This window comes from Acanthopagrus latus, chromosome 2 (assembly GCF_904848185.1).
Source record: "Acanthopagrus latus isolate v.2019 chromosome 2, fAcaLat1.1, whole genome shotgun sequence".
Classification (NCBI taxonomy): domain Eukaryota; kingdom Metazoa; phylum Chordata; class Actinopteri; order Spariformes; family Sparidae; genus Acanthopagrus; species Acanthopagrus latus.
In genome coordinates this window covers 23,803,065-23,821,486 of record NC_051040.1, presented here as the reverse complement: position 1 = coordinate 23,821,486, position 18,422 = coordinate 23,803,065, and the positions used below count along the sequence as shown (strand labels likewise).

The window sequence follows — 18,422 nt, the reverse complement described above, 5'->3', positions numbered from 1 at the left end:
CAGGGTCAGACGACTCTTACCTGAAAGACAGAAAAAGAGGAGAGCAGACGGTGAATGAATGTTTCACTTTGAGGTTTCATGTATTCAGATGTTTCCCACAAACTTCCATCTCATGTTATTTGTTTGTTAGCTGAACAACTTTCAACGTCGGCACTTTACATCCAGCTGAACTGAGACTTCCAGGCTCCTCCAGGAAGAACAAACAGAGTTGACAGATTTACAATCTGTTGATTTTGATGAAAAGTCAACAATCTTTACTGCTGCACAGACACTGAGAGATGAGGAATGATGGAAAATAAGATGCAGTTTGACCAAATTCATCACCTTTCTTCACCTCACCATGTCAGATCACACACTTAAACTACAGCTGAACTAGCTCCTGATAAAGAACTGAATCAGTGACACTGTGTTTAACTGATAGTGATGCTGTGCCTTCACTACAGCTGCTGATGTGACTCATCAGTTGTTGCCTCTGAGTACAAAAAACATCCCACTAAATCCAGAAAGCGAGGAATAATCCATAAACACATCAGAGCTGTGGCTACATCTTCCTGTGGAGGATATAAAAGACTACAAACATGAGTAACAGTGACTCCACACAGCGATCAGCTGCCTCCTGTGCTGACTGGGACTTCCACCTGTCAGGAATCAGTTTCAACTTTTCACCTCTACCAACGCTCCTCTACAGGTAGAGAGAGGATCAAGACGGGCCGACACCAAGCTGATTTACAACCTGACTGGAAATGTGACAGAACTAAAGTGAGATTAAATGAACTAAATGAGATAAATGCAATCATCTCCAGCCGCGGTAATTATTATTAAAGACTTAGATTCATTTAGAAATACTGTCAATAGCAGCTAAGCAGCTATAACGTGTGCAGACGTCATGCTAATGCACACTGATAATCATGATCAACACATCCAAATTACAAACCATGAACTGAAGGGAGAAAGGCAGTAATTACTGATGGCAGCGTGAATTAAAGAGCTGATACAAACTCTGATTAAATGGTTGGAAAATGTGTGGATTTTAAAGGAAGAAGGGAACACGGTCTCAAAGTGTGACACTACACAGCTGCACAGGTGGATGAAGAAGAGGTCAGGAAATCCTCCCTGAGGCTGTGTGGCTACACAGGCTTGTTGATGCCTTCAGGCTCCTCTGCTGCACTTCAGCTGCTGCTTTTTAGACGGAAACTAGAGAAGATACTACAGAGCGTCTGCTGCTGTCAAACTCTGTCCATCCCTCCTCAATCCCCTGTTATTTCATAGCTCTGCTACAACAACATGTGGGACGTTAAACCCTCCAACCAACCAGTCCAGAAGACAAGAAGCCCTGCAGACTCTCAAACACATCGTTCCCCCCCCAACTCCCCCCCTCTCTGTGTGGGTGGAGACAGCATCACATGAGGCTGTTCAACACAGCTGTGTCCATCTGATGTAAAGATGTTTAAAGTCAGAGCTTCACAGTCGGCTTCAAACCAAACCAATCACTGAATAAAGCTGATGTTGTGTTCAGAGGCCGTGATGAAGATCAGCTGCTCACCAAACCCACACACAGCTTAGAGCGAATTAGTCAGGGAGAGTTACTGAACTGACAGCAAGTAAAAACTGCTCAAACTTAACATGATGTACTGACCCTGGAACACATCATGTGTTGACTTCATGTGGTGCAGGGAGCAGAGAGTAACAGGTCAGGAGAGGTTCAACAGGTTCAGACTGGAACTGACAAGATGAACAACCAAAGCAGGCTGAGCACAGAAACATCTGTAGCTCTACTGACAAGGTGCATTGTGGGACAGCATGATGATATGAGGGGTGGGGTGATCCATGAAGCACAAATACAGCAGGTTCAATCAGCTGCTCGCTGATCATTAGAGTCGTGTCTGTGTTTGTCTTCACTGTCTCTACTTCAGCTTGCTGGCTGCCATCAACACAACACAACACAACACAACACAACACAGCACAGCACAACACAACACAGTACAGCACAGCACAACACAACACAACACAACACAACACAACACAGTACAGCACAACACAACACAACACAGCACAACACAATACAGCACAGCACAACACAACACTTTCAGTGGTTTTTAAAGGCACAAATAATGAATGCTGAGACACAACACACATGTGTGTGTTCTATTAGATTAAGAGCTATGAAGGAAAGTAACTCCACACAAATGTGTGTGTGTGTGTGTGTGACATTCAATACCAAAGTGTAAAGTGATAGTAAAAGGATCAAACACAGGCCTCCACACACACTTTGACTCCCACACACAGATTGTAACAAAGCTCTCTTTGTCCTCTGCCTTCAGTCAGAGATCCCATTGAGATCCGACTGTAAACACACTGAACGAGTGAACACAACGTTCCTCTCATCAGACCATGTCCACACTACAGTGGATACAGACGACACGTCTGAAGAGACACATGATTCAACGTGAAAATGTTTTAACATGTCGGTCACTTTCCTTCCTCCCCTCCATCCACAAACTCTGGTCCTGGAGATCCACACTGAGCTGTCTGTCCAGCTGGCAGCTTTGAGAGGCAAAAAGCAGGAAATACGCCTGACTGGTTTGATCAGTGCAATGAGTGCAGGCTGTCTGACTGAACTGAACCATGTCACTGATCTATGTTGATTCCTCCTTCATAAGCTGCTGGACATCATTAAAGGAACAGACCTGCAGTTATTATAGTGCCACATATTCAACAACAGATCAACAGACTGGAGATATACTGTTGTCTTCAGTCCTCTGTCTCTTCTGTAAACATCTGAATCCACTGATCAGACAGAAAAAGACAGATTCACTGAAATGTGACTCCAGCAGCATGACACAGTATCAGAGGTGTTTCCTCCAACAGGATTACCTGTTTGAATGGAGGATTCATAGAAACCACACGTGTGGATGTATTTAATGGGGGAAACACTTAAGCCGAGCACAAAGCTTAAACCCTGTAATCCTATAATACACTCACCTCTGATTGTATTGACTCTTAAATACAGAAACAAACATCCAGTCATGTATTTGCTCAGCGTTACAGAAAGAAACTCTTTCAGCACTGTGCTGTTTGCTGACAAAGACACTCTGATGACGTGACGTCGATAAATAAAATGTGTTTTTCTGTTTCCGAGCTCTTCAGCACCGAATGTGTTGGTCACAGGCAGCAGGAACTTGTTAGAAGCACCTGACAATCACAGCTGAAGGGAGGACGCCTCTCCTTCTGTTGTCCGCCTCATTGTCACGTACAGTGTCAGGATTCATTTACTGCACCGCAGTCTGTAAACACCCTCGGTTATTATGGGATGCTTCACTGTAATCAGTTTCTGTTTCATCAGAGGAAACAAACACTTTATTTCTGAAGGTGTTAAAGGCCAATTTACCAAAATGTGTTGAATATCAGTTTAATCAGAGCTGTTCAGTACTGCTCCTCTGTTATCACATTACAGCAGCTAGTCGAGTTTGAGCGGCTCGACTGTGTGGTGACATCGTTCAACCCGAGTCAGGTGTTTTCCATCACAGTGGACATGTGACCACACAGCCACAAAGGACACAGCTCTGATGTTCTCTCACCTGTGGTTTGTTCACCCCGACTGAGAAATCCTTTAAACTAACAGACCTTCAACAGCACGAGCCTTTCAGCTGCCGTCTCTTCTTCTGAAAGAGCTCCAACATACAGCAGCCTGGACCAGACAGGATGAAGAGCACAGCTGAAACAGTGTGAGTACTTCTTCTGTGTACAGCTATGTGTCGCTCGTCCAACCAAATCAACTAAAAACATCCAGTTTTACAGAAAATGCTCCAAACTAGCAGCTCCACACAGACCTGGAGGCATTCAGAGCAGACACATATAATTCCATCCATCAGAGAGTAAATGTACTCTCACATCCCATCAGCGCCTCAGGACAGAGTTAAATGTCATCGCAGGAAGTTCAAACAACATGAAGCAAGACAAACAGAGACCTCACCGATGAATACAACCTTGTTTCTGTAAAGAAAGAAGGAAACAAGTGGCACTAAAATCAGAACCACTCGTCAGAACCACTGAAGCACAACTCTGACAGCACATTATCTGTTGAAAGCTGCAGCCGAGGGAGGAAGATGAGGACGTTTGTATCCACTCTGGGATGAAAACAAAACTGATCAACGCGACTGAACACCACAAACTGAACCTGAAACTGTTCCCAGTTTACTCAGAGAAACAACATCATGGAAGAATGTGCAGGAATCCCAACAGAGCAGCAGACGACCAGTTTATTTAAACGTCTCTTCATACAAAGTGTTGAAACATTATCCGTTTCCAAACGGCGTTAAAACTCATGAGAACCTTGTGAAGATAAGTTTCATCTGCAGTTTAAACTGAGGGAGCGCTGAGTGACTTCTGCATTTATCTTCTTTATTAAAGAGAAATATTCATACAACATCTGCAGCAGTTAACAATTATCATAAAGGAGGTTTATTTGACATTCATTTGTTCAACTTACTGAAGAAAACTGATGAGAAACCAAACAGAGCAGTGAGAATAAATTATGATTCACACTTTGTCAGGTTTGTCTTGTTAGAGGGAGAGCGAGGAGGTGAACAGTGATCTACCTGTGTGATTAGAGCTGATGCTCATTAGGAAGAAGTGCTCGCTGTAAAACAAGCAGCTGAGCTGATTACCTACTTCACTTATTAATGAAAAAGCAAAACGTCCCATCAAACACCAGCTCGGTGTTTCCTGCACAGAGACTGTACTCGGTCAGTCCGCCCGACTATATTGATGTTCATTTCCTCCATCATCTTATCCTCCGTCTCTCTCTCCAGCTCATCGGCTGCACTTTGACAAGACGAACAGGGTCGACGTCCGAATCGATGAAGTCTGAGCGGACGACGAGTTTAAAGACACTCTGCAGAGAGACGGGCGTCAGCGCTGCCCTCAGAGGAAACAACGGCTCAGCCACAGATTCATGATTCCACTGTCAGTCATGTGCAGCTTTGGGGAAATGACGCCAGGAGAGATCTAAACAAAGGAAATAAGAATCAGGAGAGCTGTAAAGTAAGAGGTGATGGAGGACGAGGCGAAGTAAAGAGAGTGATGTGAGTGTGGTGAGAAGAGGGAGATGAGAAGGAGGTTTACTGTACGTGTCAACTAATGAGAGGAAAGTTAGCAGCTGTGAAAAGAATTCAGCACGTCACTGAGGAAGGATTTAGTGTGAGAGCTGCTGATGGGAATCTTAACTTGTCAACTCTTTCATGTTCCCTCTCTCAGTTTTTAGTGTGGACAGTGAAGAAGACCTGTTGGTCAGAACTATTTAATCACACAACACTGTAAATGTAGACAGACTTGGAAAGATTCAGAGAAGATTCTTTAAATGTTTTACTGAGGTCTGAAATACATCCAGCGTGTTTGTTGAGCTTCAGTGTGTGAATGGAAAGTGGAACACAGAGACTCTCTGCCAGGCTCTCTCTGCTCTGTCTGCAGTCACCAGGTCGACACTGTCAGGAGGCTCGTTAACACGTCATTAGTTTCACCTGCTCATGTGGCTGTTGGATCAGTTCAGAGTCGACACTCTCCCTCAATAATCATCTGATAATCTTCTTATTGTTCTCTGTTCAAAGCTGTTATGTTCTCACGTCTTTGGTTCACTCATTTTGTTTATTCAGTACTTCAAGACGCCATTGTGACACTTTACACTGTTTACCTTCATTCTGTAACTGTTTCTCTTCAAAAACCTATAAAGTGCATGAGATTGTAATTCCTCCATGAAAACAAAAGTTACCCACAGTGCACTCTGCCTGCGTCTGTAGAGTGAATCAGAGATGTGGTTTAGTGTTTTCCTGAGAGGAGATGGAGGAGGACGTTCTGGAGAACAACAAAACAGAAGATGATCAGATCCTCTACAAGTTTACAGTTCATCTTTGAGATAAAAATGGCTGACGTCATTTTGACTTCAAGCAAGTTCCAACAATGACGTGTTTTCATGGCAAAAGAGGTCGATATCAACTCAAACGTCTCAAACGTCTCTTGTAACCAGTCCACTGTCCGTCTGGGAGCTGCCCAGTACGACCACAGTCTGACCACAGCACTGACCCTGAACGCCTCATGGTGTCACAGGCTGGAATTTCCTGGAGGAAACTTAAAAACTCAAAGAGTTCCAGGAGCGAGATGACAAAAGTGAACCCAAGATATGATTCTGTTAATGACTGAGATAAAATGATGTCTCTCTGGCAAGTGGACACACACCTGCAGCCTCAGCAGTGCAGCCTCAGAGCATTAAAAATGAGCCAGAGGACACATGAGGTTACAGACCCCATGATGTGTTTTATCTTACAGCACTTTAACACTTGGAAACATATCTACACATTTCCTTCACGAGCCTTTTACAAATACTGCTGTCTACACCCTACCACCCTCCCATGGGTGCTGCCAGCATTGTGTGACGTCAGACGACTGCTCCCTCGTGAAGTCAGGGGAGATAAATGTACCCAGAGTTCACCAGGAGGAATTCCTCCTTCCAGTGGCGCTCCATTGCACTTTTCCCGGGAGGACGTCGCACATTTCCAAGTCACGACTCGTCCTGAACGCAGCATTACAGTGTGGAGAGCGTCATCACTTACTGCTGACATTTAATTCCAAAAGCAGACGAGAGAGAAGACATGAAAACTACATCTTTCTTCTCCTCCATCATCCACCCTTCCTGCTGCCACCGTCTCTCCTGCTCACTACAGCTGGATCTCACTGCTGTTTCACACCACACACTGTGTCTGCTTTCTGCCTTCATCCACGTGTATCACACACACACACACACACACACACACACACACACACACACACACACACATACACAACACTAATAAGACTCTTTGCCAGCAGAAAAGCAGCACCAGAGAGAATCCAATAAAACGGACTGATCCATGATGTGTGCATCGTAGATGGATCAGAGTCAGAGATGTGTGTGAAGATATGAAGGGATTTCAAGCTTAGAGCCAAAATGGAGACATCACTTCACTTATTAGACAGTTTACACAAACTAACTGGCACTGAGCTGCACACACACAGAGACACACACACACACACACACACACACACACACACACACACACACTCTGGATGAGAGGCCAGCATGCTGAAGCAAGTGTCAGAGTGCAGCTGAGAGATGAACAGCCTCCACATGTTGGTCACTGCTCTCCTCCTCAGCTGAGAGGAGACTCTCCTGAAGCTGGGAGCTGGACCATCAGCCTCTGCGGCTCTTCTCTTCTCTCCTCTGTGTCTCACACTGCTACTGTACATGCACACTGATGTCACTAAGTTGCCTGAGAGCAAACACAGCTCCACTGTAACAGTCGGCAGCTTCTCCATGAGGAGCTCTCTCCGTCATGTCAGCTGTTTTCAGGAAGGGAAGTCACTTCACATACCTTCAGAACTCGAGTCAGCAGCGGACGGACAGAAGCACAATAAAGCTCCACGGTAGCTGTCATTTCCCTCTCAGCTCCGGGCTTTCCTAGTGGAAAACGTCAGCACATGAAATGAAAAGAATGAAACGATCCCTTGCCTTGAAATCCAAAGAGGAGAGCGACGCCGGGGATCCACACGGTGTGTATCCAGAAGGAAAGCATGGTGTCCTTTAATCAGCTGCAAAAGCTCCGCGCTCTTCCCGACCGAGCTCCGTCTCCAGCGGCTAATTTCCAGAAGAGAAAGCTGCAAATGAAGCCGAGCGGAGGAAGAAATCCCGGTGTGAACGGTGCTGATGAACACAAGAGCTGGAGACTCTGTCACTGCTCCATCTGCTGCTTTACACGGACAGTAGCGACCCCTACCGACACTCTCCTCCACAGAGGGAGACAGACTGGGAGTGTGTGTGTGTGTGTGTGTGTGTGTCATGGTCCAGCACTGACAGCAGGACTAATGAGGACAAAGCCAACACATTTGATTGAGCAGCACAACCAGGATGTTTCACATGGAGCCTCTCAGCAGCTTTACTGAAGAGGAGCAGACGCACTGCTGGAAAGTCCCACTGGATTCAAAGTAAACACGTCATGTTAAAGTCTTACTGTGGTCACAGTGAGAGGCCATCATACCAACAGTACTTGAGTAAAACTCTTAGTGTCTGATATTAAATATACTTAAGTACGCAGAGTAATTGTGTGGCATTTAATGCACTTCATCATCAAAAGTAAAAGTGAATTAAACACACAGTATTTCTACATGTATGTCTGTACTGTATACCAGGGGTCAGCCTATTTATTTTAATCATCAGAGTCATTGTTTGTTTAATCTGAGTGGTGATAAAATGAATTGATTTAAACACTTCCTCCTTTGGCTCTGATGTACTGTAAGATAAATGTAGTGAAGGAAAAAATACAATGTCTGCCTACAAAATGTAATAAAGTGGGAGTAAAGTGCCAGTATATGTACCTTATACTGTAACTTACATACTGTATTTTAGTAGATATAGTTAGTTACATTCCATCACAGGGGAAATGCAGGAAACAACATGAACTGTTACAAGTATCTTTTAATCTGAGAAGTGATAAAATACATTATTTTTTTTAAATGTCCTCATTTGGCTCTGATGTAGTGTAATCTGTTACTAAATTCATCAGATAAATATAGTGGAGGTAAAAGTACAATACAAAATAAAGTTACGGGCCAAAATATGTAAATAAATGTGAATAAATAAAGTAACTTGCCAACCATATTCTAGTAAATGTACTTACTTACTCAGCTGACTGGGGAAATGCAGGAAACAACATGAACTTGTCACAAGTATCTGTCTTTAAAATGATAATCAGATGAAGTGAGGACAGACAGTGAAGACGTCAGCTCATCTGGAATATTTGCACATTTAGAAAAGTTGTGTTTCTGTGTGAATAATATCAAGAAAAACTTGTTTTATAATAACAAACTTCTGCTGAGAGCTGATGGTGAGATCTGATCTGTAAACGTGGCCACAGTAAAGCTCCAGTAAGAATCCCACTCAGAAACGTCCTCACGTGTTCATATTATAGCAGACGTCTCTACTGTAGACACACATGACGTCTCCAAACATCACCAGATCACACTGAAGTCATCTGGATGCAAAGAAAACAGCAGCGCTGCTCATAAAGAGGAGACACATTCAGTGGAGTCAGCTGTTCAGTGTTATCTGTACACCACAACATGGTGGGGCTGAATTATAGGCTCAGATGACGGCTGTTACATAAAGAAGATAATGGTTCATGAATCAGCGTCAGTCATTTTCAACACAGCAGCAGCTCTGGTCAGTAAACAGCAGTTAGCAGCAGCAGTGATGAGACGTTCAGGGGACCAGTTTCATCGTCTGACTGTTGATACTCAGAGAGATAAAATGATGATTTCATACGACTGATAATAAACCTTTACTACCGGCTGTTCTCTGTGATGTCACCACATTAAATGGGTTTTAATTGTTTGTGGATCTTTGCCCTCACACAGAAGGAGCGAGCTGCTCGGAGCCACATTTTCTATTATATTTGCATTTTTGTGCATTTGCACTCTCAGTTTTGTTTCCTTTTAGTCTCCATCTGTGTTTAGCCTCCACCCACGAGACCTTCTGGCTCAGCTGACTGTGTTTGGAGGGTTTATTTACATTCCCCGCCCGTTTCACACTGCTCATTTGTATTTCAGGCACAGAGGAGAAGAATACTGTTTTCATTATAACATGCCAGCAGCAAGAGAAACAAAGCAAAGGTGAGATTGACTCCCATCAAAACAATCTGATGAAAAATAGAGTTTGTTGTCTTAGTCAGAGGAGAGAGACTGTTGACTCTCAGAGAGACGTCAGCTCTGGTTTCATGTTGAAGTCGTCGGTCAGGTGGATGGAATGTAAATGATGTCTGCGTGATGTCACAATTCAAAGTGACACAATGATGATGCCAGTTTTCAGTCTGAGTCACATCAGTTAACCACAGAGCATCTCACAGCCCACTGTGTGAGTTATACACACAGCATGAACACATCACACATCATTTAGATACACACTGAAAAGTCGGCAGAAGGAAAACAGAATCAGTTTGAATGATGCTCCGTGCAACAAACTGCATGAACATTCAAAGCTTCCAGCAGACGACTGTTCGTAACCACTCATTGTTTGTGGGCAGATGGCAGAAAATGATTCTACATTAGCTCGTGTCAGTAACTGATTTTGAAAACACTAAAATCTTCCCAGTGTTAGAAGAAGACATGGACATCATGCTACACATGTAGCAGTTTATTTCAGTCTGTAACGTCAGACAGTTTCTTCAGTTTTTACTCTTCTGCCATCAGAGACAGAAGCACTGCAGGTGGAAACACGTCCTCCTCATTACATTCCCTCATCAGAGAAAAAACACCCTGATTCATTTTACAGAGAGCAGTCGGCTCATGTGTTATCATACTGAACACTGAGTTCAGAGCTCCTGACCTCTGAGTGTCTACATTCATAGTTCATGTCCAGCCCACAGTGTTTGTGTCCTGCAGCAAACCTGTGGATGTCAGTGTGAAAGCCTCAGCTAATGTTGGTGAATGTGGCAGAGGACGAGACATCACTCTGAGGAGGAGACATGGAGACATGTGGGAGTGACACGAGACGAGGTCATCTGTTCTCCCAGATCATCTGATGTACTGGCTTTACTTTTCTATAGATCAGCTGTTCACCATGAACACAGCTAAACACAGAGAGAAAGAAACAAAGACAATGTGAGGGTGAAGCTGAAGTGGTCTGTGTTGATCAGCAGCTACACAGCAAAAACAAAGTTTTCTAGTAGAGTTCAGTTTGTGTTGAAGCAGCAGCATCAAACTGGAGTCCAGTGAGTTGATCCGTCCTCCCAGTCAGCACCATGGACAGAGACAGAGCAGCAGCAGAGCACAGAGCCTGGTTCACTGTGGAGACAGAGCTCTACAGAGCACACTGCTGCTCTCACTACATTACTGAACATCTGTCACTGTCACACAGAGCATCAGCACGTATCTGTGCCACCATATAAGTCTGCTCTGCTTCATTGCTGTGCTTCATTTAAAAACAAACTCACTTCACTTTGTATATTTCTCATCAGGTCTCCTGCGCTGCAGTCTGGTCACAGATGAACTCCTCTGTCGGCTCTGTGACGCTGCAGACAAACAGATTTCTCCTTCCATACACAGCTGCTTCTTCTCAGCTGGCAGAGAGGAGCTTCACCAGGTCGTGATGTACTCACAGAGTTCACACTGCACGTTTGTGAACACAGCTGCAGGAGGACAACCCAGAAATATAAATGTCACATCACTTTTTATTGAGTATTGTTTCCTTCACAGCAGGTCTGACTCTCACCACTTACTGTGAGATGTAAAAGTCTGAGAGTGAAGTTTACTGCTTGACTTTCCATCCATCACATGTGAGGATGCAGCTCAGAACTGATCTGTATTGATCTGACTTGTAAAAATGACACCACATCACACAGCACCGTCTCCACTCTGAGCCGTGACCTCCAGAAGTGGATCGTTCACAGTAAAGTTGCAGATACTCTGTGGTACTTGTACTCTGATGCTATAATGACTCCTGGAGCTCTAGTTTCCTCTGCTGTTGCTCTCTGTCCTGAATAAAGAGCTCCTCTGTCTATTTCTAGTGACTCCATCCCAGTGGTTTCATCACAGCAGACCCCCAGCTGATTACCTGAGACTCTGCTGACAGCGTTGATTTATGACTGTTTGGCTCTTATTGTGCTCTATATTAAAGCCCTCTGCTGCAACACTGCAGCTCTCAGCTGGCATCCAAACATGTGGAAGCTTCCCTCAAGACGTTGGTCTGCTAACAGTTTGCCTCTGACAGAGGGCCAAATGTCTGCAGAGCAGAGCGTCACTTTCTTGTTCAGATCCAATTAAAAAGTGTTAAAATATCTCACTGTTAAGAGAAGAAGTCCTAGATACACTGCTGTGTAAGATTAATGAAAAGTAAACAGCAGTGATAAAGAAGATCTATTTCTCTTTTCACATCTGTGTAATGTCTGTAGCTACAGCAGCATCCGTGTGCTGCACTGCAAACCTTAACAAAGAAAGAAAGATGAGCGGATAATTGACCTTTTTAATTCTGACCTTTGTCTGCAGTCTGTCATAATACTGGTGATCACATGTGTCTTATAATAACGCCAACTGCAGATTTACGTGCTAATCACAGGCTGATTGTCCTCACACTAACTGAACTAATTGCTCCACATCATTTCCATGAGTGTCCCTGACTGTCAGTAACCATCAGAGCTGATTAACAGGACAGCTGATCACCGTGTAGCATCACAGGCTGCTGGCCAGGTTTGATAAATCACACTTTACTGTGGCCGCTCTGTAAACATGACGGAGCAATCTCAGCTGTTGTTCACTGTGTTGTTAGCATAGCTAAACTGACAGAGCAAACTGTGTACACTGGAAGGAACAGTGTGTGTGTGTGTGTGTGTGTGTGTGTGTGTGTGTGTGTGTGTGTGTGTGTGTGTGTGTGTGTGTTTTAACATTAGATGAATGGCTGCCTCTGGTACAGCAGGTGTCCTTATCCAACATTTACTGATGATAATTACTCCAGACCTCAGAGAGACTTCCTGTAATTTACTAACAGCCACTGCATCAGAATTAAGTTACAACATCAGAAGTGTAACACACACACACACACACACACACACACACACACACACACACACACACACACACACACACACACACACACACACACACACACACACACACACACAGGAGGAGATCCTGTGTCATGTTCCCTGATCCATCCTGTCTGTCTCCTTCACATCCTGTGGGACCTTGTCAATAACTGGACCATCATGAATGATGGTCTCTCCTCTCTGAGGATGAGGAGCAGAGCTGCACACATGTGCACCTTCACATCTCATGAACATCAGAGCTGCTCGTGGCTAAACTGTGTTTTAAGATCCACATGTAGCTTCAGGATGGAGCAGATCAGAAGACAGAGAGAAGGTCAAAACTATGAGAGAGCAATCAAAAGTCTGAGAGAAGTGTTAAATCTGGATGAAGGGACAAAGGCTGAAGGTTCACTTCAGTCCAGCTGCTGAAAACAGAGCAGGTCTATTCCCAATCATGTCCATGAAGAGGAACAACAAGAGTGAATAGTGTCAGTGTGAAACATGGAGAATATTACTTCTAACAGAGAAGCTGAATACTTCTCACAGAAAATGACAGTATGTGTCAGTGACAAAGAGACTAATGAGAGGGAGAGAAAGTGGGAGGACGGAGAGAGAAAAGCAGATTTTATACAAATCTCAGTGCTGACTCAGCACTGAAACTCTCTGAAACTTGTGAGGACAGTGAGACGAAGAGACACTTTAAATCCAACAGTGAGTCAAAATGATCAGTCCAAACTCTCTGATACTTGTCTTGAGTGTTCAGTCAGTGAACATGCAGATCTGGACCACCGGTGGCCCATAATTCATTGCTGCATGTGGGCTGAACTGGGTCGGATCCAAACTGATGTGTGTGTCCTCACACATCCTTCTTCACACACTGTGGTGGATTTTAAGTGAATTACAACACAGCCAGATAAGTCTGAGCTGAGTCCAGTTCAAACACAGTCAATAGAAGACAAAACCCTGACTGATGGAGCGTCTGCTCCTCCTCCTCCTCCTCCTCCTCCTCCTCCTCCTCCTCCTCCTCTGTTCTCTCAGCTCTACAGTCAGTGGATTGTGTGTTTCTTATCTAGTGGAAGTTAAAGTGATTATAAGTTATTGTACTGTTGGAAACATCTTGTTCATTGACAAACATTGAGCTTTGATTGAACTGTGCTGATCTCAGACCTGCTGTAGGACACTTTGTGGGTTTGGGGAAGACAGCACTGAGACAATGTTTTCAAACAGCTGCACCAGCACAGAGGAATAATCATCATCAGTGGTAATTTATCATAATTCATTCAACAATATCAATGTGATGTTGCTGTAGTTTAACCAGCAGAGCTAAAGACTACAGTGAGCTGTGGAGAGCTTCTTCTATTGTTCCTTATATATCACAGGACAGAGATGAAGTGGACGTGTGAGTCTGATGACGGCTCATGAACGTGGCAGAGTTGCTGTGAAGACGGAACCTTTCTTGTTCTCAAATATCACATGTAGACTGAATAAAAAGGAACAAACTTGTGACTGATCTTTTCATGGGATTCAATGCAGCTGATGTCAGTCAGACTGTTCAGTGAGAGGTGAGGAAGACTGAACAGAGGAGCAGGTGGTAGAAGAAAAGAAGAAAAGAGAGGAAACGTTGAGATAAAGATGACAAAACACTGTTTATCAATAAAAGCCTAGAAATGATCACTCGTTCTCCAGAATTGCACCAATTAAATCTAAAAGGCAAATCATCAAAAGTCCAACGGCACAAAGCCCATTTATATAAAGAACAGCAATAAAAGAAAATGAAAAGAAAAGATGAATCACTTTGATTCATGATGATGATCTTCACACCTGGAGGTGTTAAATAAATGTAATAATCAGTGAGACTTCTGAACAGATTCAGTCCAATCTGAACAAACAGCTGTGATGGATCCTGTTTTAAAGTCTCCTGATCTGCTGCAGCAGACAGCAGGACAGACACAATGACACCACTGGAGGACACGTGAACTTTTGTCCTGTTTGAAGGACAGAAGATGGAGGTCAGTCTGTGTGTGGTCGCTCTGTCTGTGGAGTCTGGTGGAGAAGAGACAGACAGCTGAGCTCCACCCACTGACAGGACACAAGAGAGCAGCTGCAGCCCTCTGGCTCTGACAGAAGACAGGCTGGGAGGGAGGACAGGTCTCCTGCTCTGGATCAGCTGCAGGACAACATGGAAACATGTGAGAGGACGGGACCAAGGACCGGACACTGAGGGTGTGAAGCTGCAGAGAGCTGCATTTCTCAGCTGCTTCTGGAGGAACGTCCACAATGAGAGAAGTCACAGGTGTAATTAATAACATTAACGATGGCTGCACCTCAGTGGAGCACCACTCTCGTTAGTGTTATCAGTGACACCTGTACAGGTGTCACTGATAACACTAATAGCACTTTAGCATGCACAACTTTACAGTTAGTGCTCCACAGTTCTGGTCCACTTCAGACACATTTACATAGAACTGAGTTGTTATTTTAGAAGGAATTCTCTCTGGTTCTCCTGACAGAAGTAAAAGTCAATCTGATTTCTATTATCAGCTGAAGTTATGATCATTTTCACCATTATGAGCGATCATCAGCTCACCATCTGTTGGGCCACAGTGTTCATCAGCTCAGCAGACGTGTTGTGATCTAATAGGATCAGACAGGTGTGAGACACACAGGATGAAACACTGCTCTGCTCCACTGAGGGTAGCTGGTCTGGAAACAGTCCCTACAGAAACCTGCTGTGTGGACGTCCTGAGCACTAACAGAGACACACACATGTGCAGTACTACTTCTTGTCCATCTTGTCTTCAAGGTTCAAATCAAAGATAATTCATGGGCTCAGAAAACAACACATGAACATGAACAAGGATTCCTAAAATGCTCTGAATGAGATCATAACATTTCTCTCCCTCCCTCCTCCTGACCCCGTCTCAATTCTCATTCCAGTTTCTTCAGCATTAATACACACTAATGCAAAAGCAGCATGAAGCAAAGATGCTCATATTGTTCTTCGTCAGTCTGCTCACACTCCTACACACTGTCCTCACTGCTGCTCTGTCTCCATCAAATCACTCCACGACACTTTGTTCCTCCAAACATGACTTTGATAATTCATTTCTGTACAATGATGTGTCACCAAACTAACACACTGGTTGTATGAGCAGTGGTGTGTGAGTGTTGTGTGAGGAGTGTGTGAAGTGTGGAGGCGAACGTCACGGTGACTGACGTCTCCTCTCTGCTTGGTTCCACTCAGCTGCCTGTCACTGACTCTTCATCACAAAGTGTTGGAGGTTACAGATCTATTTACTGGAGCTTTAACAGTCCACATTAGGACAAACAGGGAGAGCTGCACAACAGATGAAGAAGAGAGTCGACAATCTGAGAAAGCAGAGAGTCATCGCTCTGATCCTTCAAACCTCCCTGAACTGAACAAGTCAACAGGCTGAGTGATGAAACTCTGTCTCACCTGAATCTGTGTCAGTGAAAAAGTTCCAGAGCTTTGAGTGAATGTGAGAGGACTTATTATGGACTGACAGGGACACACAAACACTTGACAGTCATTTGTACCTGCAGCCAGCAGACACACACTCCTCAGAAGGTCTCTTCACCTCGCTCTGACAAAGAGATGCAGCCCTGTTCAGCCTCTGTACAACTCTGAAGAACAAGTGATGTGAACACTGCTGTGATGGAGGTCCACTCAGCTGATTACAAGTCCTACTCAAGCTGTATATCTACTATGGAGTGTTTTCAAGGAGTATACTTTGAACCTGAGGCTCATATTGTTGGTGCTGTTGTTTGTGTGAGTGTGTGTGTGTGTGTGTGTGTGTGTGTGTGTGTGTCTCACCTTTATCTACACTATAGTGTTGACACAGTTGATGGTTCCTTATCTGGCTGAAGTTTTTGTCTTTAAATGTGTTTGAGCTTCAGCTGCTGCTGTCCTGACAAAACGCAGTGTGACACATTTTATTAAATAAAGTTTGTTTCAGCTTTATGAATAAAAATATTTGACTGCGTCTTCACTTGCTGGATAGTCTGTGTGGCACGACAGTCGTCCTCCAGTTCTATAGCCGAGCAGTAAAGTCATCTCAGCCACTGAAGGAAAGAGATGGAGCAGTGGTGTTCCTGCTGCCACTGTACAGAGGAAAGCCCTGGAAGGTTGAATGGGCTCGTCATGGCTGAGCATTAGCATGCAGATTGCAGTGAGCTGAGCTGACAGGATGAGTGGCTCAGCCAATAAAGCCATGTTTGAGAGTGAAGGCTGCTCTTAACTACTTAAAGCTCTCTGGCAGCGTTAGAATTGGGAGTCAAATAATGGGAGTTAAACAGGGGAAGACAAAATGACTCAGCTCAGGTGTTAATGTTTCTACTGATGTTCTCAAACTGAACGTGTGTGTATGTGTGAGGGAGAGATGGTGTACACACACACACACACACACACACACACAAACACACACACACACACACACACACACACACACACACACACACACACACACACACACACACACACACACACTCATATTCCTGTACACTGTACAGCACAGACGTCAGTACTCACTTCAGTACAGACTCCTAGTATAACGACTGCAGTGGTCCACTCAGTGATTGTTGTTCTCTCCGTCCGTCTCTGTGTCCCTCTGTTCACTGTCATCTCTGCACTCCTTCACTGTGAGCGCTCCCTGCAGCTCTGTCCTCCTGCATGCTGGCTCACACAGTGCTGTGGAAGTGCTGTGTGAGCTCACAGAGCTCCCAGCAGAACAGGATGTCATGATGCAGCAGACAGGACCCAGTTCACACTCAGACCAGCACATCTGTCCTGCTGCCAGCAACCACAGCTGGAAGATACAAACTACACAACACTTTTGGTTTTCCTCCTATTTTTCACAATTTTAAATAAATTAATTTCACATATAAAATAATATCTCTCAGAGTACAAATTAGCTGAAAGCCTTGTTAGTGATCACTTCAAGATAATCCATCCAGCCGACAGGTGTGGCAAATAGAGATGCTGATCAAACAACATGATCAGTGTACAGGTGTGCTTTAGACTATCATAAAAAGACACTAGCATGCAAAGTTTTATCACACAATGACACAACTGTCACAGGTTTTGAGGGAACATGTCCACCAGAGCTGTTACCCATCAGTTGATTAAAAACAAACAAAACAAACAGGATGAGACATGAAGAACACCGGTGCTTCTCTGCTGTGTGCAGCTGATACATAGCAAACCACAGTGGAGCATAAAATCAATAATCCTGCTTATTTAATTTGACCCATTAATTGAATGTTTATTCCACTATGAAAAGCCATCTCAAAGATCCACAGGCCACAATCCACAACCTGATCAACTGCATGCTGCATGCAAACAAGATGTGTCGCACTGCACGAGACAAATGGTCACACCACTCACTGACCCTTGTTCTTTCAGGAATCAGCAGGAGCACTCATTAGATTAAATAAAATATGAGAGCAGTTTAGTGTTTTGTTTGGTTACTGTGAACAGGGATGGTGATGATTGAAGTTAAGTTATTTATTAGTACTCAGAGGTAGATTCTGTAAAATATAAAATATATACACACACATCAGGAGGACAGTTTCTTTCCATGTGATACTGATAGTTATTGATCTATTCTGCAGACATTACATGTCTGTCTTGGGAGAGGTCTTCCTCTGATGCTGTTCATGAAGTTCTTTCCTTTTTTTATTTCCTGTTCAGGGCGGCTGTAGCTCAACGGGTAGAGCAGGTCAACTAGTGATCGGAAGGTCGCTGGTTCAAATCCCGGCTCCAGGCAGAGCTAAGCTGTCCTTGACCGAGATACTGACCCC

General features: G+C 44.1%; 1 protein-coding gene and 1 long non-coding RNA gene across 3 annotated transcripts in view; both read right to left on the bottom strand.

The window, feature by feature from the left end:
* LOC119010882 (limbic system associated membrane protein) overlaps positions 1-8,631 on the bottom strand; it is a 446,072-nt gene extending 437,441 nt beyond the window's left edge. The window contains exon 1 of the mRNA XM_037083477.1: positions 7,541-8,631. Coding sequence (XP_036939372.1) covers positions 7,541-7,604 — 64 coding nt within the window. The 5' untranslated portion in view covers positions 7,605-8,631. The remainder of the gene's footprint in view (positions 1-7,540) is intronic.
* Positions 8,632-13,856: 5,225 nt separating this feature from the next.
* On the bottom strand, positions 13,857-17,240 carry LOC119010907. Of its 2 annotated transcripts, none has more exons than XR_005072079.1 (2): positions 17,152-17,240; positions 13,857-14,769 (listed from the first exon to the last, which is right to left on the bottom strand). It is a non-coding gene; the product is annotated as an uncharacterized LOC119010907 (long non-coding RNA). The 2 variants fall into 2 exon arrangements; XR_005072078.1 differs by lacking the exon at positions 17,152-17,240 and adding an exon at positions 16,161-16,417.
* Positions 17,241-18,422: the final 1,182 nt, after the last annotated feature.